Source organism: Leptinotarsa decemlineata, unplaced genomic scaffold (genome assembly GCF_025532065.1).
Source record: "Leptinotarsa decemlineata unplaced genomic scaffold, Ldec_3_MD MMD2_tig00002159_RagTag_RagTag, whole genome shotgun sequence".
Lineage (NCBI taxonomy): Eukaryota > Metazoa > Arthropoda > Insecta > Coleoptera > Chrysomelidae > Leptinotarsa > Leptinotarsa decemlineata.
In genome coordinates, this window is record NW_027412574.1 from 8,454,690 (window position 1) to 8,480,602 (window position 25,913).

The window sequence follows — 25,913 nt, forward strand, 5'->3', positions numbered from 1 at the left end:
GTCACTGGGTCCTGAAATTCTTAGTCCAGCCGCTTTCTTGGCTGAAGAGTCGGCAATGCGATTACATTTACTCCTGTCGTACCCTTTAACCCACCTCAGGATAATGTTATTATCTTGGTTCATTCATTTTTATAATAATAATAATGATATTCACCATATTGATCACATTTATATAACAGAGATTCGGTAAATAAACGTAGGCATCACAGAAGCAACATTTTCGAAAATTGCCAAATTCTAAACTATAACTGAACTGAAAATTATGTATGTAAGAGTATCCTATACAATGAATAGATATATACTGTTAACTATAATGAATATAATACAATACAATACAATGAATATATATAAACTGATGAAAATAAATTAGCAGCATAATGAATTGAAAAACAATATACATAATATGAAACACATAAGGACATGATGGGATTGAAATTAAGTATTTTTTATTGAGTTCATTCTACAGGGGGTTTTATTTTTCAGAAAGTATGCTGATTAATAATTTGATTGAACAGAGTTCGATTAGAATTTCTCAGCCAATTTTTCAGTTCTTTCTTGAATTTGGAATTATTTTGTTTATCAATGAGTTGTATTTTTTCCGGTACTATACTCCATATCTTTGGGGCAAAATAATTACAGTGTCTTTGACCTACCAATTTTTGGCATCTAGGAGCTAAAAATGTATTTTCTTTTCTACGGGTATTCATGTGTTCCACTGGTTTTATTTTTATTTTGTTTTCAACGACTTTCAGAATAATATTTTGGCAGTATAGATGCCGTGTATCTAGGATATTACTTTCTTCAAATAAGAGGTCACTGGGGAACGTTCTACCTTTACCTAACAACATTTTTAGAATTTTTTTTGTAATATATCCAGACATCTCAAGTGGGAATTCCTAATACCTCCCGAACCTATAATACCATAAGAAAGTTGTGATTGAACCAAAGCATAATATACAGTAGTCATATAGGGAATTTCGAGCCATTGTTTCAATAGTTTGAAGGAAAACAAAAATCCTCTTAATTTTTGAGTTAGATATAATATGTGTGAATCCCATTTCATGTGTCGATCGATCATCAGGCCAAGGTATTTAATTGAGGTATTTTCTGGAATCAATAAGTTTCAATTGGTAATTAATGGGCCTATGTTCGGTAGTTTGTTGGCCTAAGAGGTAAATGGTAGATATTTTGGTTTTTCTACGTTTAAGGTCAATTTGTTACATTGAAACCATTTCATGTTTTTGAAATCTCTTTCTGATTTCATCTTGAGGTCTTGCCATGTCTCCGCATTATAAAACATCGCTGTGTCGTCAGCAAAACTGAGAATGTTTCCTTCAGAATGCATTTTTAATAAACTATTTATATAGATAATGAATATATTGGACCCAAGACTGTACTTTGCGGATCTCCGTAAGTAATTGTTCTCGGACTACTATTTTTTCCGTCGATGTCAACTATTTATATTTTGAAAGCACTTAATTACTTGAAAGGGTATATTTTTAGGAGAGAATAATTTTTGGGAAAAAAAGGTTTTGGCTTTCTACTTCTCCATCTTGAAATAAAGAAAGGAAGAAATCAATCTATTTCAAAAATTAACTTTATACAAAGATATGTAGACCATGCAAAGAAGTACCTTTAAGACACAAACTGGAAGAAAAAGTCCTCTCGAAACAGCTCTTTTCATATAAACATTGAATTATACGGAAGAAAAATACATTTCGAAACAAATACTTTCATAAGGGAAAAGTGTTTTTTGTATAATTCAGCGTTCATGCTAAAGTATTTGTTTCAAAAGAATTTTTCTTTTGTGTAATTCAATATTTATATGAAAATGGCTGTTTCAAAAGGGCTTTTTTAGATTATCTCCACATCGTTGTATATAATTGATTTTCGAAATTGATTGCTCTCTTCTTTTTTTTCAAATTATCTGAGAACCATTCGTAATTTGATTTATAGCCAGTCTTCAAGTATGCCCACTGACTATATGTGAAAGTTCTTTTTTTTTCAAAAACTCCCACATTTTTTGTATCAAGTTGAAAAAGTTGAAAGCAAAAACCTTTCTTTCTCACCTAATAACATTTGAACAATTATATATCAGGTGAATGTGCTATATATATTAGTGATTACTATTTATTTATATTCTGATACATTTTACTTTATCGCATCTCATGAGTACGAGTACTAAAATTTACATCTATGTTGAATTTTACACTTACATTTTCTGTTTTTGTTTCTGAAAGCGAAACAAGTTATATATCACTTATCGCTTCCTTGATTGTGCTGTGTTCTAACTGAATCATACCTTGTACATCTATATAAATTGTCCAACAAAGCTTATTATTATATTATTATTCATATTTCAGGTGCCATTACAGTACTCGTTTACATTCCGGACTCGGCTCCTACGTCGCGTCGCCTCGTCCGTAAAACAAATCGTACTGTAAATGAGTCACCTACCTGACTAATGAAATTTAAACTGTTTCCCATTGCATAATATCAATATCTACTACCAGTGCGAAAACAAAAAGGAAAATATTACCTTCCGACAAATGTACAGTCTATTGACTTGAAGGCATTCGTTCGATTACTTCGTTTCCATTTCCTAGTACACGCTCGCAAAAAGAATTCTGCATACTCAGTACAGAGTCATAACATGTAAATGATACATATCGAATGACAAATGTGTAACAGAAGAGACGTAAAGATATACCCGCGACTAAATTAAAATATGGGCATGTAGCTAGAAAGTGAATGAATGCTAAGGAAGGTCAAGGCCAATAAAGTTCGAGGCCCTCTTATTGAATAACAGAAGTATGAATTATTTCTATAAAAAAACCACCTACTTCAGCCACGTCCATTGACGTACTCACTGAAATCTTTCCAACGGGTTACATCGAAAATCCTACCACAAAGTATGTTAATCTTATTAAGGCTGTTTCTACGTGGATTCTACTCATGACTTATTTCAGATTTTATTCAACCAATGATAGTCAAAAGAAGTATTCTATGCATTTTCTTTATGGACATACCCCATGCCACATTTCCTTCAAATAGAAAGAAACTAATAAGTACTTTGTTCATATTATGAATTCTAAATCTTCAGTATCAACCAACAGACCAAACAAGCATATGTTATCATGCGAGCCAAATTATCAATCACATTTGTCTTTTCGTAGGTGCTTTTGTCCAGAATCAAGGCTATTTTCGCATTCCTGTTTATTCTGTTGATTCCAGATAAGTCTGGAGATAAGCTGTTGCTCCTTGATTACCTTCAGAAATAAGACTTGTGCGAATTGAGGATTGATGAGGTCTTGCCTTCTAACGTGCGATTTTTAGCACGAATCAGACGATGTGCAGTGAATTTTGCAGATCCCACAGTTGCAGTCGAAACAATGTTCACAATATTTTATATCTCCACCTCAGAGTTTTAGAAGTTTTTGTCTTGACCATAGATGAGCTTACCTCACCATATTATCATATTTGCCCTAGACCTGGATGACTACTTTAAGTCAGAAGACGTTTATTGCCAGGTTTCATAACGGTGTCAACTAAACACTCAGAAGACAGTCCTTAGCTACTATTCCAATAAACAGGTATTATCTAAAGCACTCTAAATATCCAGGAAAGCAGCTAACAGTACTTTTTTGTTCTTGTAAGCATCTTCTGGTTTTTTACGTGCACGACATAGTAACGTTTATGACTCAATAAAGTCGTCTCTCAGCCTAATATGCCTGTCTCTGGTTGAAAGTTTTTTCCAATCCTCTCTGATTTTCCTAGGGATAGGAATGAAAGTGAGGATTGTGACTCTTTTTGAGGATCACACACAGTTTTTGAAATGAAAGTTCCAGTCATTCTACCATCTGGTACCGTTGGTCCCGTTGAGTTTGCAGCTCATTCATTCATCTCCAAATCTACCACTTTTTTGCCACCGCCAATGCTTTCTGTACGACCTTTAGTTATGAATTTGTCCAGGAACAAGCACTTTTCCTAATCACCAGAAATGCGATACTCTTTTCAGCAACCAAGTTGGCGTCTTCAGGAGATGAAGAAAATGGGCCGAAGTGATCTGATATAAAGAGCTAAAAGAAGTGGTCCAAAGATCATTTGTAGTTGAGAGGTCACCATCAAAGTATACTTTCAGATAGATAGCTTCTCAACAGTAATACTGCACTATGGTTGATCCCAACCCATTGTAGTTTTTTACACAATATGTATGAATGCAAAGTGTCAAGTGCTTTATTGCAGTCAACTAGTGATGTCTTTCGTCAGTTGATTCAAAAATATCATCCATATTCACCAGTGGCATCATCTAATTTACTGGGACAATTTGTTATGTTTGCTGAGGGCACCCAAAGCTGCTCAAGGAAATCACTAGTATTAGAGTGCAAGACTGTAAATTCAGAGTAATTTTTCACATAGAAAGCCACACCACCTTCTGAACTATTTCTATCGACATGTAGTTTATAATCTCTGATTGTGAATGATCTTGAAATTCCAGATAAATTTTAGAACACGGCTAAAATTCAGAGTTGACGCTGGTGATGACATTCTAGCCTCACATATAAAAAATTGTGGAATGAATGCCGGTTACGTCAGCAAAACCACGCAGAAAGAAATAATAGAATGATGTGGCGAAGTTATCACTGACAAGATTGTAAATAAAAGTTTTTCACAATAATGGCAGATGAGACCACTTATTTGTCTGTTTACGAACAACTAACAATTTGTATAAGGTATTTCAACACCAAGGAAGGAAGATTGAAGAAGATTTCATTAAGTTTGTGGATGCGGTGGATCTCAGTGGTGAAAACTGTGTGAAACAAGATATATAGAAAGGCACGAAGCCGTGTAGACGTTCATGAAACATCTCTCTGCATTCCCCACTGTACTCGAAACCATTGCTAGTTCACCGAAAGGTAGAGGATGTAATGCATTTGCTTTCCTGCACTCTATTCTGTCGTCAGAGTTTTTGATTAGTGTAGTAGTGTGTGTTAACTTTACCCTTAGCTCGCAAACTTCAAACAGAATACATAGAGGTGCTGTATACTTCGCAGCTTGTAGAAGCTATAATACAGAGCACACAGGAAGAACGAGACAACAGCTCTGACATCTTTGAGGAGCTTTCTAACCAGGCGGCTGATTTAGCGAATGAAATGGGTACAGTAATTCAAATACCTAGGACAATAGCTCGACAAAAAGATCTAATGTACAAACAGAACTAACTCAGGTATATTATCGCATGTCAGTGTACATCTCGCTTCTTGATTTCGTTATAAATGAACTGTCGGCAAGGTTGCTCAAAAAAGAGATGGAATGTGTAGGCAAGCTGCAACACCTGATATAAATGATGCCTACATTAGTGACATTCTTCAAAGGGCAATCAAATACAAAGAAGTTTTGCCATGCTTTTCGGCCTTGATAGGTGAGTTGCTAATTTGAAAACAAATGTGGAAGTCAAATTCCGAAAATAAGTTGCATAAACACCCAACGCAAGTTTACAAGTTTGCCGATCCTCTCCCAAACATCAGGATATTACTACAGCAATTGTGCATTCTTCCTGTGACTACCAGTCAGCTTTGCGTCGTTTGAAAACATATCTACGCAGTACAATGACTGAAGAGACACTAAATGATTTGGCTTTACTGCACGTCCACCAGGATATTTCAAATACAACGAAGGCTGAAGAATTCTTGGTCATATACATAAGGAATCACAAGAGAAATTTATCCCTGAAGGTGTTATAAACATTTACAAATTGAAAATGTTATGTTTATACTATAAGAATGTTATTATGTTCGACTAATAATAAATTCGATTAATAAAACGTCATTTTAATCTACTTTTTAATTTATTATGATTGTACCTTAACAGATTTCCACTCAATGGTAATGATGAAGAGTTATTTTTAATATACATATTTTTTTATTGTTAGTTGTACTACAATATTTAAAACTAATCAATGGTTTCAATTTTTTTTCAAATGTTTGTTCCTGAATGCATACTACTGCACATCAATAAAAAACTCCAAGAACTCAGTACCTTATGGAGGGGTTATAAACCTCATATTCTGAGTTGTTAACTGCCCCCTGAATGATTTTCTGGAATGTTCCCAAATTTTCACGAACGTTCCAGACTATTTCAAAACATTCCACAATATTCCAGAATATTCTGGAATGTTATGAAATTTTTTTGAATACTCTAGAATATTCTGGACTATTCTAAACTTTCTAGAGCCCATAATATTTAAAAGCATATATATTCTGCTACTAATGCGAAGCCGTGTCGGGCGTTGCACACTTGATATTAGAAATCGGGAATGGACTATTGTCAATGATTTTTCTACCATTGCAATTGGATATTACCAACCTCCCTGCTCCGAATATTTCTGCGAATATAATTTATTACTATTTTTATTTACTGGAACTGACTTGTTCCGCAATTTGCGACCAGTCATCTCCTTATATCTTGAGCGACAATGACAATACTGAATTCGATATTGTCCAAAATCTGTATCATACATATGAACTTTTTCAAGCCGTCGCATTATTATCCACATGAAAATCACCGTAATTATTATTTTTCGGCATCACATTATGAATTAGCTCCCTTGTGCAATTAATAAAAGTATACAGATTTCTAATTTTCAGTCAGGAAAAAATACTTGATTTTCTACGCGGTCGTGATTCCTCAATTGATGTTGAGTGCTATAATAATTTCCATGAATAAAGTTTAATTTATTGTTAACTCAATCTTTCTTCGCAATTACGTAATGAAGCGAGTTTATATTTAATGCGGATTTGATTTGTATGTTATCAAAGTCTAATGAACTCGTTATTTACATTGTTGAAATATATTTCAAATGAGTGAAAAATAGTGAGATAACATTTCAGGGTCGATCTTAATCTTCATATTTGCAAAAGGCATTGTACTAATAATTTCAGCATTAAAAAAAATCTAAGTAATTGAGATCACGAATACCTACACCCAAAAAATTCTAGTTGTAATAGAAATTTTATCAAAGTTAGCTACGATACAGAAAATATATCTTCTAGTAATATGCCCGAATTTTTGGGCACAATTCTTTTAGTATTGTGTTTTTTGACAGTGGTCTGCAAGTTTTTGAGCCTGACGTTTCGTCTACTACGGCCATTATCAAACGGTCGCAGTGCCCGAGTTGGTGCTCGAGTTGTCTCCGTTTCGAACTCGGTAACTACGATGCTGCTATTTGACTCTTAATTGGATTACCTGACCTTGTTTGTGTATCATTGAGGATAGGTAGCCATATTTTATAGATGCTCATTGCCTCTTCTTTTCTTTTGAAATTATCCCTGTGTTTTTGAATTCCTATTGCCTCTCTATATACTCTTGGATGTTCATTTTGAATTTGATCCAGTTCTTGGGACCTTCCCCGGCTCCGCACGGGTGCCATGCTGATATATATATATATATATATATATATATATATATATATATATATATATATATATATATATATATATATATATATATATATATATATATATAAACGCGTGCGATCGCTGCTAATCATAAAGTGCTATAAGGTGAAGCATGGTGTTCTACATGCACGCTCCGCCGGTACCGTCGCAACCGCTATGTCCCTGGATTTTAAATTTGTAATATTTTTGAAAATATTCATTTAAATTACATGCTTTTAAGGAACATATTGATCTATATTGAATGCACAAAGTATTTAGGGTACGTAATTGGGTAAAGATTAATGCTGTGTTGCTTGAAATCGCTTCGTAAACAATCCATAATTTTCGAGGAAAACAAATAATGGTTATTGAGGGTTATCCCTAGGGCTGAGGGCACGAAAATGGCGACGGTCAAGTTATGTTTCGACGACGAAACATTCTTTCGGGAAGCTGGAGAGTCATACACAAAAATAATCCAACAATCCATATCTTCGAAGTTTGCACACTTTCTAAGTACGAAGACGGGCACTTCATCAGGACCAGACGCCTTGTTCATATTGAGATGTTTCAGAATTCGCTTGACTAGACGTTGTCGAAAAGTTATTTCCGGCATTGTGGATTCTAGTGTAGAAATAGTGGGTGATACCTTTCCCAGAAAATCAACTGTGGAGTGGAACGCAAGTTGTTCATCTACTAGATTTGCTTTTTCTATTGCTGTTGTTGCAATTGAACTTTCCGTTTGTTCATCCCTAATTTTCTGATTGTGACATTATTTGCTTTCAGTTATCCTAAGTTTGCAGCTGTTGCGAGCATTAACAAATCTAGTTCGGTTTTCGGCACTGGGATTTTTGCTCCACTGCCTGTAGGGGAGACTTTTGGAGGCGACCGCTTGCTCACAATTTTTGTTGAAACCAAGGTTTGCTGTTAGAATTTCGTTTCATTGAAAAAGGAATATAGGCAACCATGAATGATAGAATAACTTCGTGACTTCAGAAGCACAAATAGATGGATCTTTAGAGCTGAAACAAACATCCAGCCAGGGGAAATTTCGAAAATGATCTTGAAGAGCCTACCACTCAGCAAATCTGTAATGCCAAACTTTGCGCGGCTTAGATTGTTCCCCAACATTTATCGGCAATTCTCTCAATACTGAAATGAGTTTGTGATCAGAAGATCCCAAAGGAGACCTTATGGTGACTGTGTAAACTTCTGGATTGGTTGTTAAATATAAATCCAGAAGACTAGCATATTCTCCATCACAGTTAGGAATCCTGATTGGCTCATTTATAATCTGAGTAAGTCCGCTGCTTATTGCAAAAGCCTCAGCTTCGCGAACTTGTTCGTCGTTGATATTTGAAAATTTGAGCCATTCAATATTGTGGACATTGAAGTCACCGAATATGGAAATTTCGGCACTGGGATGATTGATTTGCAGAAAATAAATGGTATTTGCAAGTGGAGAGAATAGTGCCCTATATTGTGTATCGCCTGGTGGTCGATAAACGCAACATATGAATTTGGTGATCTTCTGTGATATTATTTTGAACCACATAACATAAAAGTTTTGGGGTTCCAGAATTGATAGAATTAATGTATAATAATAGTAGAATAAATACGTATAATGATGGAGGTATTTGACAAAAAATAAATTGGCGTTCTTCATTAATAAACTAATTTTTGGAATACTTGTCTATTGCGCGTTTGTGCGGGCTAATCTAAAACGCGGTTTAACCGATTTTGGTACGGTTTTCATTCATGTACTCTAAGGTAAGCTTCACTTTAGTGTTCAATTCATTTGAATCTGACCTTGAATGAGAGTTATGTTGATAAAAAATAAGTTGAAACGTTTGTTGAAAAGGAAAAAAAATACTGATTGGTTTGGTTGTAGTTTTGGATAACTATATTTGAAAAAAAAAATAAATGGATACTAACCAAATAACAAGTTAAAATGAACAAAATGATCTCAAAAATACTGTTTATCCACTAAACATGAAATATTACGGTTTAACCTGAAACACTCCTTAGGATCATTTCCCTACCTTTTCAACTAGAGTTCATCAGAAAGTTGTGCATTTATTATCACTTGTACTTTTTCTCACCAGATACAAAATATTTCAATATAAAATAAAACAATCCCATTTCAATTCCAAATATTTTATTGATGTTGATATCTTTTTTTCTTTCTTCTTTTAACTTCAACGATGATCTCTTGATCTCTGGAGGAGATTCGGACTTTTCAAACTTCAATTTCTGAATTGATATACAAACATGTACTTGAACGGATTGGAAGGACACACATCAAACAATTTAATCATTATATTCCTATTTTTCTTTTGGTCAAGAAATTTGACATCGAGGCAGATATTTGTGAAGATTTTGTGAACAGGTAGAAACATTCCATCACACTTTTTCCTCACACCAGAACTATAACATTATTCTTGATTCACGGCTCAACAATCAAGTTGGCGTCATCGTCAGGTGGACCATATGCATGCATATTGCAGAAACTGGCCCAAAATTTCAATTTATGCAATAACAAAAAGGCAAGTGAAAACTCAGAAAAGACTAATTTTGCGACAGAAAAATAATTTGAAATTATTAACCCACTTTAGTACATGAGCTTACTTTAATCAAATATATGCCAGTGGTGGGAAAATGTCAGGTAACAGAGACGTCCTAATCTTGATATATATTTTTGATGAAATGATAGAAAGTAAAGAAGGAACTGAAGAGTTTATTCTAAACCACTGAAGTACGCATTTTTCTGTGGTAGAAAACCTGAAGTCTGAAATCACCAAATTAAAAGATGAAAATCGACAACTACAGAAAATCTAAAAGAGACAAAAAAAAGTTAGTATATTTATCGGTCTCCACGAAGTACCCAGTCGAAGGAATTCATCATTTTTCTGTAAAAAAATTAATCGTTTATTAAACGTAGAAGTGAATGACACAGATATAAATGATTTATATTCATTAGCAACTGCAATAATGGCTTCTTCAAATGTTGAACTCGTATCATATCAAATGAAAAAAATTATACCACAAAACTATTCCAAACTCAAAAGTTCCATTATCAGAATTGCCAACGATCAAACATACCTACAGAGAGCAGAAAATAAAATACTAAGAGAGTTTCTTCTAAACGCCTGAAAAACTAGTAACGAAAGAAGTTATATAAAAGGAAACAAACTTTTTGTTGACAATACAGTTCATACAGTAGAGGAATCAGAAGCTTCGATACAGATAGCATACAAAAATCCGATAGTATTTGTGGAAGAGAAACATCTAGTAACCGTCTCTGACAACAAAAGTAAGCTAGCAATCGACATGAGGAACAGAAGTGGAATAGAAATAAAAGACACTCCAAAGAAGAAAATCACACCTCGGCCAACATCACAAGCAAATCTATCTGGGCTCAACAAATTTGACCAAGTAAATTTCAAGCTCACATAGTGATAAATATATATACACGATTTTTCTCTCCAGGCGATTTTGCATACCTCCAGAAGAACTAGTACGAAAAGACATAATTACTTGAGGTACTTCATTCTCATTCACTACTAAAGAACTAGTTGAAAAAGAATTAGTTTGGTAACAAATTCGAGTTTTTGACTGAGGATGCTTCACGAAAGACTTTCGTGGTAAAATTTGCCAGTTTGTCATCAGAACATAAAATTTGCAACCAGACTCTTATGGAAGGGTATGCGAGCATTTTCGTTCTTCAAGACATTGATGGTTTCGAGAACAGGAATATTGGTATTATTTCTTGAATTTTGATGAATTTTCTCACTATGTATCTTCAAACCAAAAGAATTCTTAAAAGATTTACAACAGGAATCACAAAAAGGTGTTCACAGTGACATTGACAAAAGTTGTCAATTAAATATAGAGAAATCCTACAAGTATTTCAAATATTATACACCAAGAGTATTCAAAAAACATTGATGCATTCAAAATTTTCCCACATGACGGAAACATAGATTTTTGAAAGCTTCCGAAAGTCTGGTGTCATATATCGTTCTCAAAAATTCAAGACCGTGTTCATTTATTTTATGACTATTATGCAACGGTTGTTTAGTGACTCTTCCAATGGAAGAAATCAGGTATGAACTACTTCCTATTTGAAAAAAATCGTAGCCGTCTAATCGGACCAACAAACTGTTCTGTATCTGTATCTATAGAAGTAGGGAGGGTGAGTGTAAGCCCACGGCAATTAGGCCACATTGTACATCCTCCCGAAGAGTTGTCCTCCAAAATCATCGTCAATCCTGTCCTTTCCAGGAAAGTGGACAGGTCACTGGGAGACATCTCCTTTATATCGGCAGATATAGGTCAAGACTCTCCGAACACACACTCTCTTATTGACGATAACTCCGGGCACTCGCATAGGATATGCCTGTGAGTCTCATCTTCCTGTTCACACATCCTGCATAGAGGTGTGTCCACTAGCCCCATATTATGGAGGTGTTACCTTAGTTGAAGTTGGCCAGTCAGAAATCCAACTGTTAAGCGTGGATTTTTCCTGGTCATCGCCAAATATTTCTTCGGCGCCAGCTTCCCAGAGTCGCCCAAGGTGATCCTGGCAAGATTGCATTCTTTGATTCCATCCCATCTGTTTAAGGATTGAGCATGAGTGTAGCATTTTGCTAGATCCGCAATTGTCCAAGTCATCAGGCCGTAGGTGCCACTGGGTCCTAAAATTCTTTGTCCAGCCGCTTCCTTGGCTAAAGAGTCGGCATTGCCATTACCTTTACTCCTATCGTACCCTTTAACCCACCTGAGGATAATTTTATTATCTACCGAGGCTTTGGCTAAATCTTGGTGACACTCTAGTACTAGCCCTGAGGTTATATGTTGTCTGTTCAAGACTAATAGGGCTTTTTTGCTGTCAGTGCAGACTGTTATGTTTTTGCTGGTTGCCTGCAGCAGACGTTGCGCAGTAAGCGCTTCCCGCCATTGGCCCAGCCTCAATTGACCCATTCCTACTTCGAGGTTCACACCAGCCGTGCGCAATCGTACCATGGCCATTAAACGCAACCTCCTTAACGTACAGGTCCAGAGAGGTCAGACCCGTAATTAATTCCATTGCCGTGGCTGGTGTTGTTCTCATGGCTCCTATGATGTTTAAACAAGCCAGTCGCTGTATTTGATTTAATTTTTAATGGCCGTTGCTTGTAGAACTTTCGTTCCCCATGCAATGGCTCTGTATGTTAACATAGGTCTTATTATTGCAGGGTAGAACCAAGTGACCACACGGGATGAAAGACCCCATGCGCGTCCCACTGTCCTCTGACATTGCTCATAAGCCACATATACTCTTTTTGCTCTACTCTGTAGGTGAGGGGTCCATGTTAGCTTCCTGTCGAGGATAGTAGCAAGGTATTTCACCTCTTCAGAGGAGTTTACTTTCCTTTTGAAGATTTCGGGATGTTTTAAGCCCGATAAACTTATTTTCCTGGTGAAAAGGACCATCTCAGTCTTCTTGGGATTGATCGACAGTGAGTGTTCCTTACACCATGTTTCTATTAATTCGAGCCCATCCTGCGCTCTATCGAACAGTGTATTCACGAATTTGCCGGTCTGCAAGCCCCTCATGACCAGTCCTTTCACTGTGATGTCTTCTACATTGATACTTATTGCTCTACTAGAGAGCATCTTGAGTATCCATTCTCCTACTGCCAGGGGTACATTTCTGGAGTGTAGTTGCTGGGTAATTGTTGGAAAGGTTGTTTTATCAAACGTTCCCTCGATATCTATGAATATACCCAGGATTCTTTGTTGTCCAATAATCTCTCGATTCTGCCAACCACATGGCCAAGGGCCGAATCAGTAGACCTTTCCGGAGTATATGCATTCTGATTTGGATGAAGTGGGTTGTGAACTGGTACTTCATCTCTTATGTACCGCTCACATAGCTTCTCCATAGTTTTAGAAAAAATGATGTGAGACCAATTGGTCGGAATGCTTTTGGTAGGGTGTATTCCATCCTACCTATCAACAAACTGTTTCTCACTGTTCTAATAGCTGAGGTTATTTCATCTTTCCTAGACTAACCATTTTTATGTTGTAAATTGTTTGTCTAAACTATAAGAAAGGTCACAAAGGTCTAGAATTCAATTTGTATAAGAAGACTTTCGCCTCCTCCATTGTCCACAAAACAAAAGATGGCGGGATTATGATCTTCTGTCCAAAGAATGGGGAATGTTCCTCCTGACGAAAATCAAGTAGTTTTCATAAAAGAGCTCTAAAACAACGCATTTCAAACTTATCATTTGAACCCCTAATAAAAGACAATGTATGAGGCAAACAAAGATGACATATTTCAGAGGCGTTCTGTTCTGTTTACTTATGTTTCGAAATATTCTGTGACATATGATATTTTGTGCACCTAACCTATCTTCCTCTATATAAATAAATAACAAAACAACTGTTGTTTATGTGGATTGTGGAGGTGGTATTGAACTATTATTTATATTTTGCCTTAATTTTTGATTTATAAAGATAATTTTCCTTTTTTGAAGTAGAATATCTAGGTACGTATAAATTATTTCAACTTGATATAGGCGCTGTTGCTACTATGTGAATCAGCAACAAATTCCTTTAAAAATTAAAACCCAACATTTGAAACATGAATTTGAATACTTTTCGAAGTGAATTTGAAAAACTCATGAATTAAACTCAACTTTATTTTGTTCAAACATTTGCTGTAATAACTCAAATTGAGGAGCATTCCCCATTGTAACATTGCTCCTAAGGTAGATGAAGGCATTAACATCCTTCAAAAAAAATTTATAAAACATAAAGAGAGACATATGCCTCAATAAATCTTCGATTTTTAAAGAGACGAAGTCAAATATGCGTCTATTCAATCTTACTTTATTGATGTTTTACTAAGAGTAAAAAATAGTGTTAGATATAAAGATGTAAAATTATGTTTTCATCTATTGCATAGTACTGTTTCTATTCTACTATCGATTTTAGCAGTAGTACTAAACCAGATAATGATTCGGTCAAACTGATATATTATTCATAAGTTGTTAGGAAGTTCAACTTGTATCATTTAGTATTAGAAAACTAGCTTTCAAATGTAATGATAAAATTTTGAAATTCCATATTCTATCGGGTTTTAGAGTCTATTAAAAACACTTTTCATACAACAAAATAGGCTCATATTTTAAATTGGACCTTTCCATATATTTCTTGTATATTAAAGGTTCAGATTTATCCATAGTAAATTGAATTATCAATATTAAACAATGGAAGTCTAAATCTCCTCCTTCGACAAGATACACTGACGGTCTCTTTCAAGATTTTCGTTCTTGTTTGAACCTGAAGATTAAACAACATATATTTTCAAACAGCAAGTAATTAATGAATCACATCTCAAGGAGATGTGATACTATCAGTTCGTAATTGGTTAGTATGCATGTCATCGTAAGCTATTGTGAACACACTCTTCTTTTGAGCCATGGGAGGTCGCGTCAATGCTATTCCTGAATCATTATCTTCCTCGGGCCTCCTTACTTGCTGATCCTGAACTGGAGGATATTGAACTTCGAATCTTCGTTCCGAATGTTGTACTAATGGATGTTCGGGACCGAGGGCAGTCTTCTTGGTTTCAACTTTTTTACGCGCACTTGACTCGGTATCCATCAGTAGCCTCGAACTCACAGCAGGTTTGACTCCAGTTGGTTTAGCGTCAGTAGATTTGGAATCATCTTTCTCGTTGGGTTTTTCTTTCTTTTTTGTTCCTGTTGATTTTTTAGTTGTAACCCTTTCAACAACTGGTTTCTTATTATACCATTCCATGTAACGGGATCCGCGAACTTTACCGCCAGGTTTACTTTGTTTCTTTTCACTAGAGGCTTTACTCAAATCAAGTTGGCTTCTAGATTTCAGTTTTGCTTTAGACTTACTTTGAAAAAGGCGTTTTTCACTCTGTGCGGAAATCAGTCTCAAATCGGATTCTGAGTGGTATCTTTGCTTTGTCGAGTTGGAGCTGGTCTTCTCAGATCGTGGGCTTATCTCGAGACTATCATCAGAAAATACATCTCTCTTTTGGTAGTAACGCTCTTCACTCTCACTCTCGTCACTTTGCTCCAAAGAAGCAGATATTTCTTCCAAAACTTCTTTTCTCAATCCAGATTTTGATGATCTCGACTGTGAGGATCTCGTTTCGCTTGAAGCTCTTTTTTGCCTCAGTTCACTAGTTTTTGTTTGCTTATATTTTGCCTTCTTTTCAATCTTGGGACTCTCTGTGATTTCCAACTCCACTTCTTCCTGAATTGGAGTCTTGATTTTTCTCCTGATATGACTTTTCTGTGGATGTCTTCGTCTCGTGCTCGCTTTGATAGCAGCTATTTCGTCTTCTTCGTCGCTGGCTTCACTTTGATCATTGTCCGATCTAACCTTCCTGCGAGGTGGACGTAAGTATTCAGGTTCTGTCTGCGTACCAGCGTTTTTATCAGTTTGTGTACCAGCTGGCAACGATTGTGTTTCCAACCTTAAATCTCTCTCACGCTCTAGCAATATTTGACGAAGTAGGGCATTTTGTTGTCTTAGCGAAGCCTCCAAAAGTTCATGTTCGGTCTGAAGTCTGTTCACGGAATTTGGCAAATTCATCTGAAAATAAAATTTGTGGTAACTTGTTAAACAGATTTCAATGTTTTATTTTTCAAAGAAATGAGTTAAGCTGTGGCTCCGATATCTAGTCATATTATAATAAATAATTTATGCTATATATTTTTCAGTGCTGAAGCTGTTTGTTATAAAAATATATATTTCAATCCAAAGAAAGAAAATTACATCAATGTGTCATCTTGTCTTCTTCTCCTTGTTATTTTGATATTTCAGTGAAATGTCTTAAGAATAAGTTGCCATTTAAGATCGTAAATACCGTTGCGGCATAACAACTAAATCAATAAAGGCGATCATATATACATGGGATCGACGGATCACTCAATCTAGGGATATCAAAGGTCAACAAAGATCCCCAGTCCGTTGCAAAGCCAAGCTTTGACATCGACTACCAAACCGATTCCTTATCGTTCACTGCAAGGAACACATTGAAATCTGAGCCCAAAAACAAAGCATTCGTGATCCAATATAAAATAGCTTTGTTTTGACTGTCATTGGTGTCATCAGTGGGAATCCTTTTTCTTATTGAGTCATCGCCTTTACTCACCCAAGCTTCATTTTTAAAGGAAGCGTAGTCTAACAATATCATCGTGGTTTAGCCTTGAATGACTGATGAGACCTATGGCGATTCAAAACGGCGATGTCAGGCTTCATTTTTAGGCTTTGGTTTCAACAAGTTTTGCAGTGCAATCTGCAGTGAAAGACGGAGGACAAATCTCGTTTGTTGGTCGATGTGGAGGCTTGGCCTTGCAATGGACCACCTCGGGAAGCCTCGTTTTTCTTTGATATCAGTGAATTGAGTTGTTTTTTTCTCCCCTATATGTCGTATTCTCACTTTAACGTGTCCTCCAATGACAGTTGAGTTCAACAAAGCAAATGGCAGTTAAGTTCAGCAAAGTATCGTGGTTCAGGCTAACATCACTGATGGCGAATGGTGACAGCGCCTTTACCTATTGTATTACGAATACTTTGGTTTGGGACCAACAGGTTGGATGTTTCCCATCTATTTTATATGAATGACCTGAAACTCTAAAACAGTTCCTGAGGATAGTGAAAGAGTATAAAAATACCCTATCGGAATGGCATTCGAAACGAATGAATGTAGAAAGGTTTATCCCACAACGGGACAATATGGAGGACATATGGAAGTTAAGAAGCTGTGGTGAAAATGTCTCCTACAAAAAAATAAATATAGGGATTTGTGAGAGGCAAGAATCATGGATAATGGTCACTGCGACAAAGTGTCTACAAACAACCACCTATCGCAGAAAAACAAAGTTGCTGCTTGAAATATGCCTTTATCACTCTAATCTAGTTAAAACATGATGCTTCTTTGCATCATACATCTTTTGGTAAAAGTGAAATTTCATTTAGAGACAGCTACCAAGTATCTTCATTTTGAAAACTGAAAAGGTTATGAGAACTCTGTCGCAACTTTGGAACCTGTTCCATTAAAAGCTCAACTGTAAGCCATAGAGACCACTTTTGCGGCTACATAAGGATACACCACAAGCGAAGTAACAATTGAAAGCAAACTTAAGCACTGTTTATAATACAATATACACCTAAATCCTTCAATAAAGAAATACTTTTTATCATTGAGTTTCATTGCAGAAAAATACTTCATATCTGTTTAAGTTTTAAGTAAACGGTATGCTTGAGTTAATATTGCACATTACAAAATGTGCAATAGTCTGAAAAATAAACTAGTACCTGCGATCTAGCAGCTTCAGTTTGCTGGTGCTCCATAAATCTACGCATCAGAATATCTTTGCCACTATCGGCCATATATGTTTGGTCCGCAACTAAAGTCACAGGTATCTGTGATTCTCCTCCTCTAGTGATCAATCTCAATATATCTGCATTGCCTTCTCTTGTATAAAATTGATCTCTGAAAGGCTCCGCCTGAACCTGGCTTTGTCTGTTCAATGATCGCTTTCCTGCTCCCCGGTCCGATCCCCTTTCCATTTCGTGCCTTCTGAGGGATTCTGCTTCATTATCTACCTGTTCAGGAGACCACGCTTCCTTTCTACCAAACCATTCTGCGACTTGTACCGATTTGCTTTCTCTTCCTTGCCCGGAACCTATTATTTTAATTTTTTCAATTTTCTCGATGACTGGGCTTTCCTTTCTTTTCTTATAATAGAAATAGTGATACAAAGGACATTGTCTACATAGGCAGCACAGAATGAGTGCCAGAGCTGCTATTATCAACAGGATGAAGAATAATATGAGAAGCCATAACAGACTTCCACTACTGCTCTCCTTTATTCTAATAATTTCCTTTTCTTTGACCTGGTTCTGTTCATTTTTACTGACTATAATCTTATTTATTTCATTGAGGTCAACAACTGAGTCCTTTGAAAATGTGACACTTGCTTCTACAACACTCCTGAAACACAAATAGATGATTAACACAAAAAATGCACATTTTTTAACTCACCTATCACCATTATCTTCACTCAGCTTAACATAAGTAGCACCAGGTTCATCTCCAGTGTAAGGTCGTATCCTTTCGATATTTACTCGCCCCCCTGTCAGAGTCTCCAAGGTTTCTAATATTGCGGCTCTATCAGGATTTCTGCCAGAGACAATGAAAATCATTTTCCTTACCCACCCGTCTGGAGGGTATATTCGAATTTCACACTCGCTGGAAAGCCTCGGAACCCCTCCATCCCAAACCCTTCCTGTAAATATAGTCACGTCATTGATTTCCAATGCCTTAGTGACTAGAAGCTCCCCTATTTTTTGATTAAGATACAAATTACTTGGGTTGTTGATAATCTCATAATTTAACTCGTTGTTTGGAGGACTGATGTCTCGGTCTGTTGCTTTGATGAATGCCGGGGTTGTGAAATTAGTTTTATCTTTGTTCAGTATGAATTCATAGACGCTTTTTTCGAACTGAGGAGTATTATCATTAATGTCAATCAAGGTGATGATGATCGTACTCGTAGCTGTCAAACCTTGGCCATTTTCATCAGTGGCTTCTACATTTAACACAATGGTTGAGGCAATGTCTGCATCGAGTCTTTCAGAATCTGCTACGGTTACCAGTCCAGTATCAACATTGAGCTCAAATAGGTCACTTCCTTCTCCCGTCAGTCGAGTATATTTGATTTTGCTTCCAGGTTCTCTATCGGAATCCACGGCTTCAACCACTAGGACGTTGGTGCCTACATTAGCATGTTCCTGTACATTAGCGTGGTATTCTTCTTGTGTGAACTTTGGAGGATTGTCGTTTATATCATTGAGGAGTACTGTCAGCTTGGCTCTAGTACTGTAGTTAGCTACACCTACTCCTTTGGCAACTATATAACATTCCACTGAATGTCTTGATTCGTAATCCAGAAGTTTAGGATCATGGACTCTTATACTAAATTTGGAACTGCTTTCCATAACTGTAGGACTGATTTCGAAGGTACCTGAAAATTATAGTATTTTAATATTTTTATAGTTGAAGGTTTCATTGGTATCAGTGCTCTTACACATTAAGTGGTATGCACTGACACCACAACCAATCATGAGCTGTGGATAAGTTTGCTCCACAATCTCCCACCAACCTTTTTCTGTTGGTGGAGGTTCTCGGACTACTGTAAGGAAGGTACGCTGATCCAATAAAAATTTTTTCAGGCTGGTTTTCCTTACTGGCCACCTTTGAATGAGTGCCATTGAAACCTTAGTACAACGACAGTATATTGAATCCTTTTCAGATAACACACTTGTAAGAACATGGGCTTTCATTTTCGGAATCACGAGGAGCCGTAGTCGAACTGGTAGCACCAATCGTGTGCTACTGCGGCAGACATCATGAGTGGTATATGTGTGACTGTTAATGTCTGCCACAGTAGTAGACAAATCGATTGGTACTGCAGGTACTGCAGGTACTGCAGGTTCAAACACTGCCTACCAGTCCGGATTTCATTTTTTCTTGCACTTGTTCTTAGAGTCACTGAAGTTTTGTTATTATTTGACTTTGACCGTACTATGGAAGGGCGACAGGTATCCCATAAGCTCCGTTCATTTTTTGCATAGGTCGCGTAACATCATCAGAGTAAACTTTCTTTTGGTCGCTTGCTGTAGGGCAAGTTCTGGTGAATTGAATTTCATGCAAATACTCTTTCATTATTTCGATGTATAGCATTTCACGTGAGTAATGGGAATCTGTTACAATTTTCATAGCGAATTTTTCAAATGCAAATTGAGGAAAAACATTTCTTTGAGTGTAATGTGTATTGATGTACTAATGTAAAAGTAACAGACCAAACAGTTTTTTTTACAAAAATAAAGATTCTCACAAAAGCCAAAAAAAGTTTTGGTTTGGAAATGAAATGAAAATTAAAAATTGAAGGATTTCAAGCCAAGTTACTTCACGACGTTTTGATTGTTAGTAACCAAAATCGTCTTTGGGTGATTCTTTAAAAGACTTCAAATCATTTTATATCATATTAGATAATGAAAGTACGAACTAATGATTCATGAACTTCTGGCAGAATCTTCCAGAATTGGCTCACTCCAAGGTGTTTATTCACCCTTCGAAGCCTGATACCAAACAGTTGTTGGACTACAGTAGGGATGAACTACGATGTCTATCAGGCCTTCTCACAGGTCACTGTGATTTGAATCATCATATGCAGAAACTTGGACTGTCGGAAGACGGTGTGTGTCGCCTCTGTCTCTGTCGCCTCTGTCATTTTTTGATCCTGATACAATTGTATTCTTGCTAACATTTCGAATTTAATTAAATTCTTCTGCAGGGCTCTGTAACAATGAATTTTCATTAATATACCTTCCACAAAACTTATTCCAATTTCACAAGAAATAATGAGTACTCATTTTAATTACTCACCGAAAAGTAGTTTTTTCGTGTTGATGATAATACTATTTTAAAAATCATCAGACATATTAGATACGTATTTGAAAAATAAAAAACAGATTGCAAACAACAAATTTTCTAGACAACACCAACACAAAACGACATGAAATAAACGAATGGCTTTATCTCTGATTCTGATAAGGTGGTGTATGTTTTTTTAATCGATGGCAGAAAAAAAAGAATGAGAAAAGTGTAAATTATTCAGGTAATTTACGTATCAAATTAAAATATGCGGTATTAAGGCCACTGACATTTCTTCTAGTGTTAACACTATCGCATTTGAGGATATGTATCATTTCGCTCAAAAGTCTATTTGATAAGTATGGTTGAACATCTAAAATAGCTGGATGATCAAAATAAAAAATGTGTCCATATTCTTTTTCATGTTCAACAAGAGCTGTGGGATTATTCATATTCAGTTTCTTAGACTCTCTCATGTGTTTTGAAACTCGTATTTTAAGATACCGTCCGGTTTGACTAACATAGCATTTGTGACAGCTTCCACAGTACAATTTGTAAACAATATTGGATTGTATTTCTTGTGGTGTTTTAGTTTTCTGTTTCGAGAAATAATGCTTTCCAACTGTATTTTCATTTGAAAAAGCCACTTTTATTTCTTCGGTATTGAGTAGTATTCCAAGTTCAACAGATGAATTTTCTACAAATGATATTTGGGTTTTACCTCTGTATTTTGGGAGGAGAATCTTCTTTCTTTAATTATTTATCTAGTAAGGGCTCTGGGAAAATTATTTTTTACTAGGTAATTCTCAATTAATTGGAGATTTTTGTTATGGACTTCAGAATTGGAAATGGCAATTGTTCTTGATTTCAAATTCCTTATAATGTTGATTTTATTTTGAAAATTATGTTTCGAAAAATAATTTAAAAATCTCTCAGAGAAAGTTGGTTTATGATACCAGTCTACCTTTAAAATTCGGTTTACATCTTTGATTATTTTAGTATCTAAAAATGCTAACAAATTGTTTTCTTCCATTTCTAGAGTAAATTTTAGTTTTGGATGAAAACTATGAACAATGTCTAATATTTCGTCGGCAAGAATACAATTGTTTTTTTTTAAGAAAAAAATTGATTCTCTTACCTAACCAACCCCCTAATGGGTGATAAATTCAATTTACCTTATGACAATAAGAATGTTCCTTTGAAAGATATCATCATTGATGTTGAACATATAATTGGTACATCACAAATTATCGAGGAAGAAAAGATAGAAAAAAGAAACAAGGCTGTGAACATTCTGACCAACTTCACAAGATCTAACAGATTCATAGAGAATAAAAAACCGATAAAAAACTTTTTGATGATATTAGAGCCACTCATGTGTTTCTGAAAGATAACCCTGACATAATTGTAACCAAAGCTGACGAAGGTACCTTGAAAATGAACAAGAATGAATTTTTTGAAAAAGCAACACAAATTTTGAATTATAACGACACGTATAAGATTTTACCAAAAGATCCAAAAAAAATTCAAAACAAATCCTACAAACTGATTAAAAAACTGCTTGAAAATAAATATATAGAAAAGAAATGTGCATGTATCAACGGAGTTTTTCCTGAAATGTTTTTTTTACCAAAAATACATAAGGATGGAATACCTTTGAGGCCTATCGTTAGTTTTGTTGGTTCTCCCGTCTATAGGCTTTCGAAATGAACTAGCGAAATATTGACCTACGGTTTCGTAAAAGATGAATTCCATGTGAAAGATTCTTTCGAATTTTCTAATTTTATCAGAAATAAAATTATACCTGAGAATTATATTTTAATTTCTCTTGACGTGGTATCTCTTTTTACTAACAATCCTATAGATCTATTGATTAGTATAATTAGAAGAAAATGGGAAATCATTTCAAACTTTACCACTTTACCCATAGATCTTTTCATGAAAGTTTTTGAATTCTGTATAGATTCCAATTATATTATTTTTGTTACAATGGATCTTTTTACAAAAAAATTTTCGGGTTGGAAATGGGTAATTGTATGTCACCTATTTGTGCAGACTTGGTCATGGCAGAACTACAAAATATATGCATTAAAAAGTTGTCATCATTTTCATTGCCTTTCAAAAGATTTATTGACGATATTGTTACTTCCATTCCAAAAAATAAACAAACTGAAATATTAGACATTTTTCATAGTTTTCATCCAAAACTAAAATTTACTCTAGAAATGGAAGAAAACAATTCGTTAGCATTTTTAGATACTAAAATAATCAAAGATGAAAACCGAATTTCAGAGGTAGACTGGTATCATAAACCAACTTTCTCTGAAAGATTTTTAAATTATTTTTCGAAACATAATTTTCAAAATAAAATCAACATTATAAAGAATTTGAAATCAAGAGCAATTGCCATTTCCAATTCTAAATTTCATAACAAAAATCTCCAATTAATTGAGAATTACCTAGTAAAAAAATAATTTTCCTAGAGCCCTTATTAGAAAAATAATTAAAGAAAGAAGATTCTCCTCCCGAAATACAGGGGTGAAACCCAAATATCAAAAAATTCCATTTGTAGAAAATGTATCTGTTAAACTTGGAATGCTACTCAATACCGAAGAAATAAAAGTGGCTTTTTCAAATGAAAATAAAGTTGGAAAGCATTTTTTCTCGAAACAAAAAACTAAAACAACACAAGAAATACAATCCAATATTGTGTACAAATTGAACTGTGGAAGCTGTCACAAATGCTATGTTGGTCAATCCGGGCGGTATCTTAAAACACGAGTTTTAGAACACATGAGAGGCTCTAAGAAACTGAATATGAAAAATCCCACAGCTCTCGTTGAACATGAAAAATAATATGGACATATTTTTTATTTTGATCATCCAACTATTTTAGATGTTCAACCATACTTATCAAAAAGACTTTTGAGCGAAATGATACATATCCTCAAATGCGATAGTGTTACGACTAAAATAGATGTCGATGGCTGTAATACCGCATATTTTAATTTGATACGTAAAATACCTGAATAATTTACACTTTTTTCATTCTTTTTCTTCCTGCCATGCATTTATTAAAAAACAGACACCACCTTATCAGAATCAGAGATAAAGCCATTCGTTTGTTTCATGTCGTTTTGTGTTGGTGTTGTCTCGAAAATTTGTTGTTTACAATGTGTTTTTTATTTTTATTTTTCAAATACGTATCTAATATGTCTGATGATTTTCAAAATAGTATTATCATCAACACGAAAAAACTACTTCTCGGGGAGTAATTTAAATGAGAACTCATTATTTCTTGTGAAATTGAAATAAGTTTTGTGGAAGGTATATTCATGAAAATTCATTGTTACAGAGCCCTGAAGAAGAATTTGATTAAATTCGAAACGTCGGCAAGAATACAATTGTTTTTTTAAGAAAAAATTGATCCTGTTGCCCAACCAACCCCCTTTTTCAGAAAAATTATTGGATCACTAAACTAGTTAACTGCATTTACTTTGTGCCTGCCCCGCTGGGGACTAATCAGGTTCTCAGAGTTCGGCAGATCCGTACTCTCACCATCTGACCTGATAGACCACCATACAAACCAATCGGCTTCTTTAAGAAGCTGGGTTTATTTGGCCGAGTGGGAATAGGTGTGTGCCACAATAAACCCTTGTGGGATGCGGTGGAGGACTGAATAGACCCACTCACTTTAGACCTACCTACCTACTGAACTAATGAAATGCATCATGAAATATTGTTAACCACCTTCAAACAATACAAAAAGTATCATCCTATCGACTTTCATCACAATAAAAGTAACAGCGAATTTTTATCAGAAACGACCCTTGTGAAACATATTCTATATATGTATTATAGTTTGTACTTACAAACATCTTACCATTATTGTTCACCAATTCCAGCTTGACAACATTACCGGGTTGAACATTGACTTCTGCTTGAAGTAGATCCAGTTCAGTTCCAGGTGGTGAATTTTCGTCCAGGAGTACATTGTATTCGATGGAACCAAATGTGGGTAGCTCAGCCGTAACTCCAGGAGGAATCAGTGCCAATTGGACAGTAGAAAATTGAGCCGGTCCTTCATCAGAATTTGATCGCACTTCAGAGGCCGTAACGTTGATTAGTATGGGTTGTCCAGTGTGAGAAATAGATAGAATATCGGTGAGAGGGCGAACTAATCGTAGTTCTCCTGCAATAGTGAAAATAGGTGTGAAGTGAGATGGATTATAAATTGTTGGAATTAACTTTTTTACAATTGATGTTGAAAACAATGACCACGTAATTGATCAAAGATTAGGAATTGAGTTTTTGTTGCAATGAGAACATTATCAATTCTTCAATAATTGACTACTCTCAGGTCAATTTAAAAACTCTGGATGAAGTTGGAGATAGTTGAATAAAAATAATTATAAATAATAATCGAAGCCCCTGACCTCTGTTTTCCTCAGGTCAAGTGGACTAAAGTCGGAAACAGAGAAATTCTTCATTATCTACCACCTACCTACATCTTCGTCTACGGTAGTCGCATGATGGTTTAGAGGTTCCTAACACCAGCTTCATGCCTACCGCCAGGTGTTTGAGATTCTTATTCATTTTCTCTCTGTATGTCTAGCATATGCATATATTTAACGACATAAAGCGGTATCTGAGAGACACTGGTGTTCTCTTATGCTTCGGGGACTATTTAATCCATTGAAAGGAATGGGAAGTGCTCGCTCTCAGGTTGATACAAGCTAATGAGTCTGATGTATTTATCTTCGACCATTAAAGTCTGATGATATGCGTCGTGGAGTTTTCAACTCCGGGTGAAGCGAATGTCGTCCGGAAACAGGGGGACAAACCGAATAAATATCGCGGTTTCTTCACTTTACACTAACACTTCACCGAAGGTCCGAATTGGAAATAGAAAATTTAGGACTGTGGACGATCCACAACTACAAAGCATAGCAGCTGTCTGACTCAAATTCCTTATTACATTCTCAGATAATTTTTTTCTTATT

At 35.5% G+C, this 25,913-nt stretch overlaps 1 protein-coding gene across 1 annotated transcript in view; it reads right to left on the reverse strand.

The window, feature by feature from the left end:
- Positions 1 to 14,582: 14,582 nt before the first annotated feature.
- Cad86C (Cadherin 86C) overlaps positions 14,583 to 25,913 on the reverse strand; it is a 43,762-nt gene continuing 32,431 nt past the window's right edge. Inside the window, exons 4-7 of the mRNA XM_074177211.1 lie at positions 24,794 to 25,102; positions 18,517 to 19,498; positions 17,787 to 18,465; positions 14,583 to 16,058 (exon numbers count right to left, since the gene is read on the reverse strand). Coding sequence (XP_074033312.1) covers positions 14,820 to 16,058; positions 17,787 to 18,465; positions 18,517 to 19,498; positions 24,794 to 25,102 — 3,209 coding nt within the window. The 3' untranslated portion in view covers positions 14,583 to 14,819. The remainder of the gene's footprint in view (positions 16,059 to 17,786; positions 18,466 to 18,516; positions 19,499 to 24,793; positions 25,103 to 25,913) is intronic.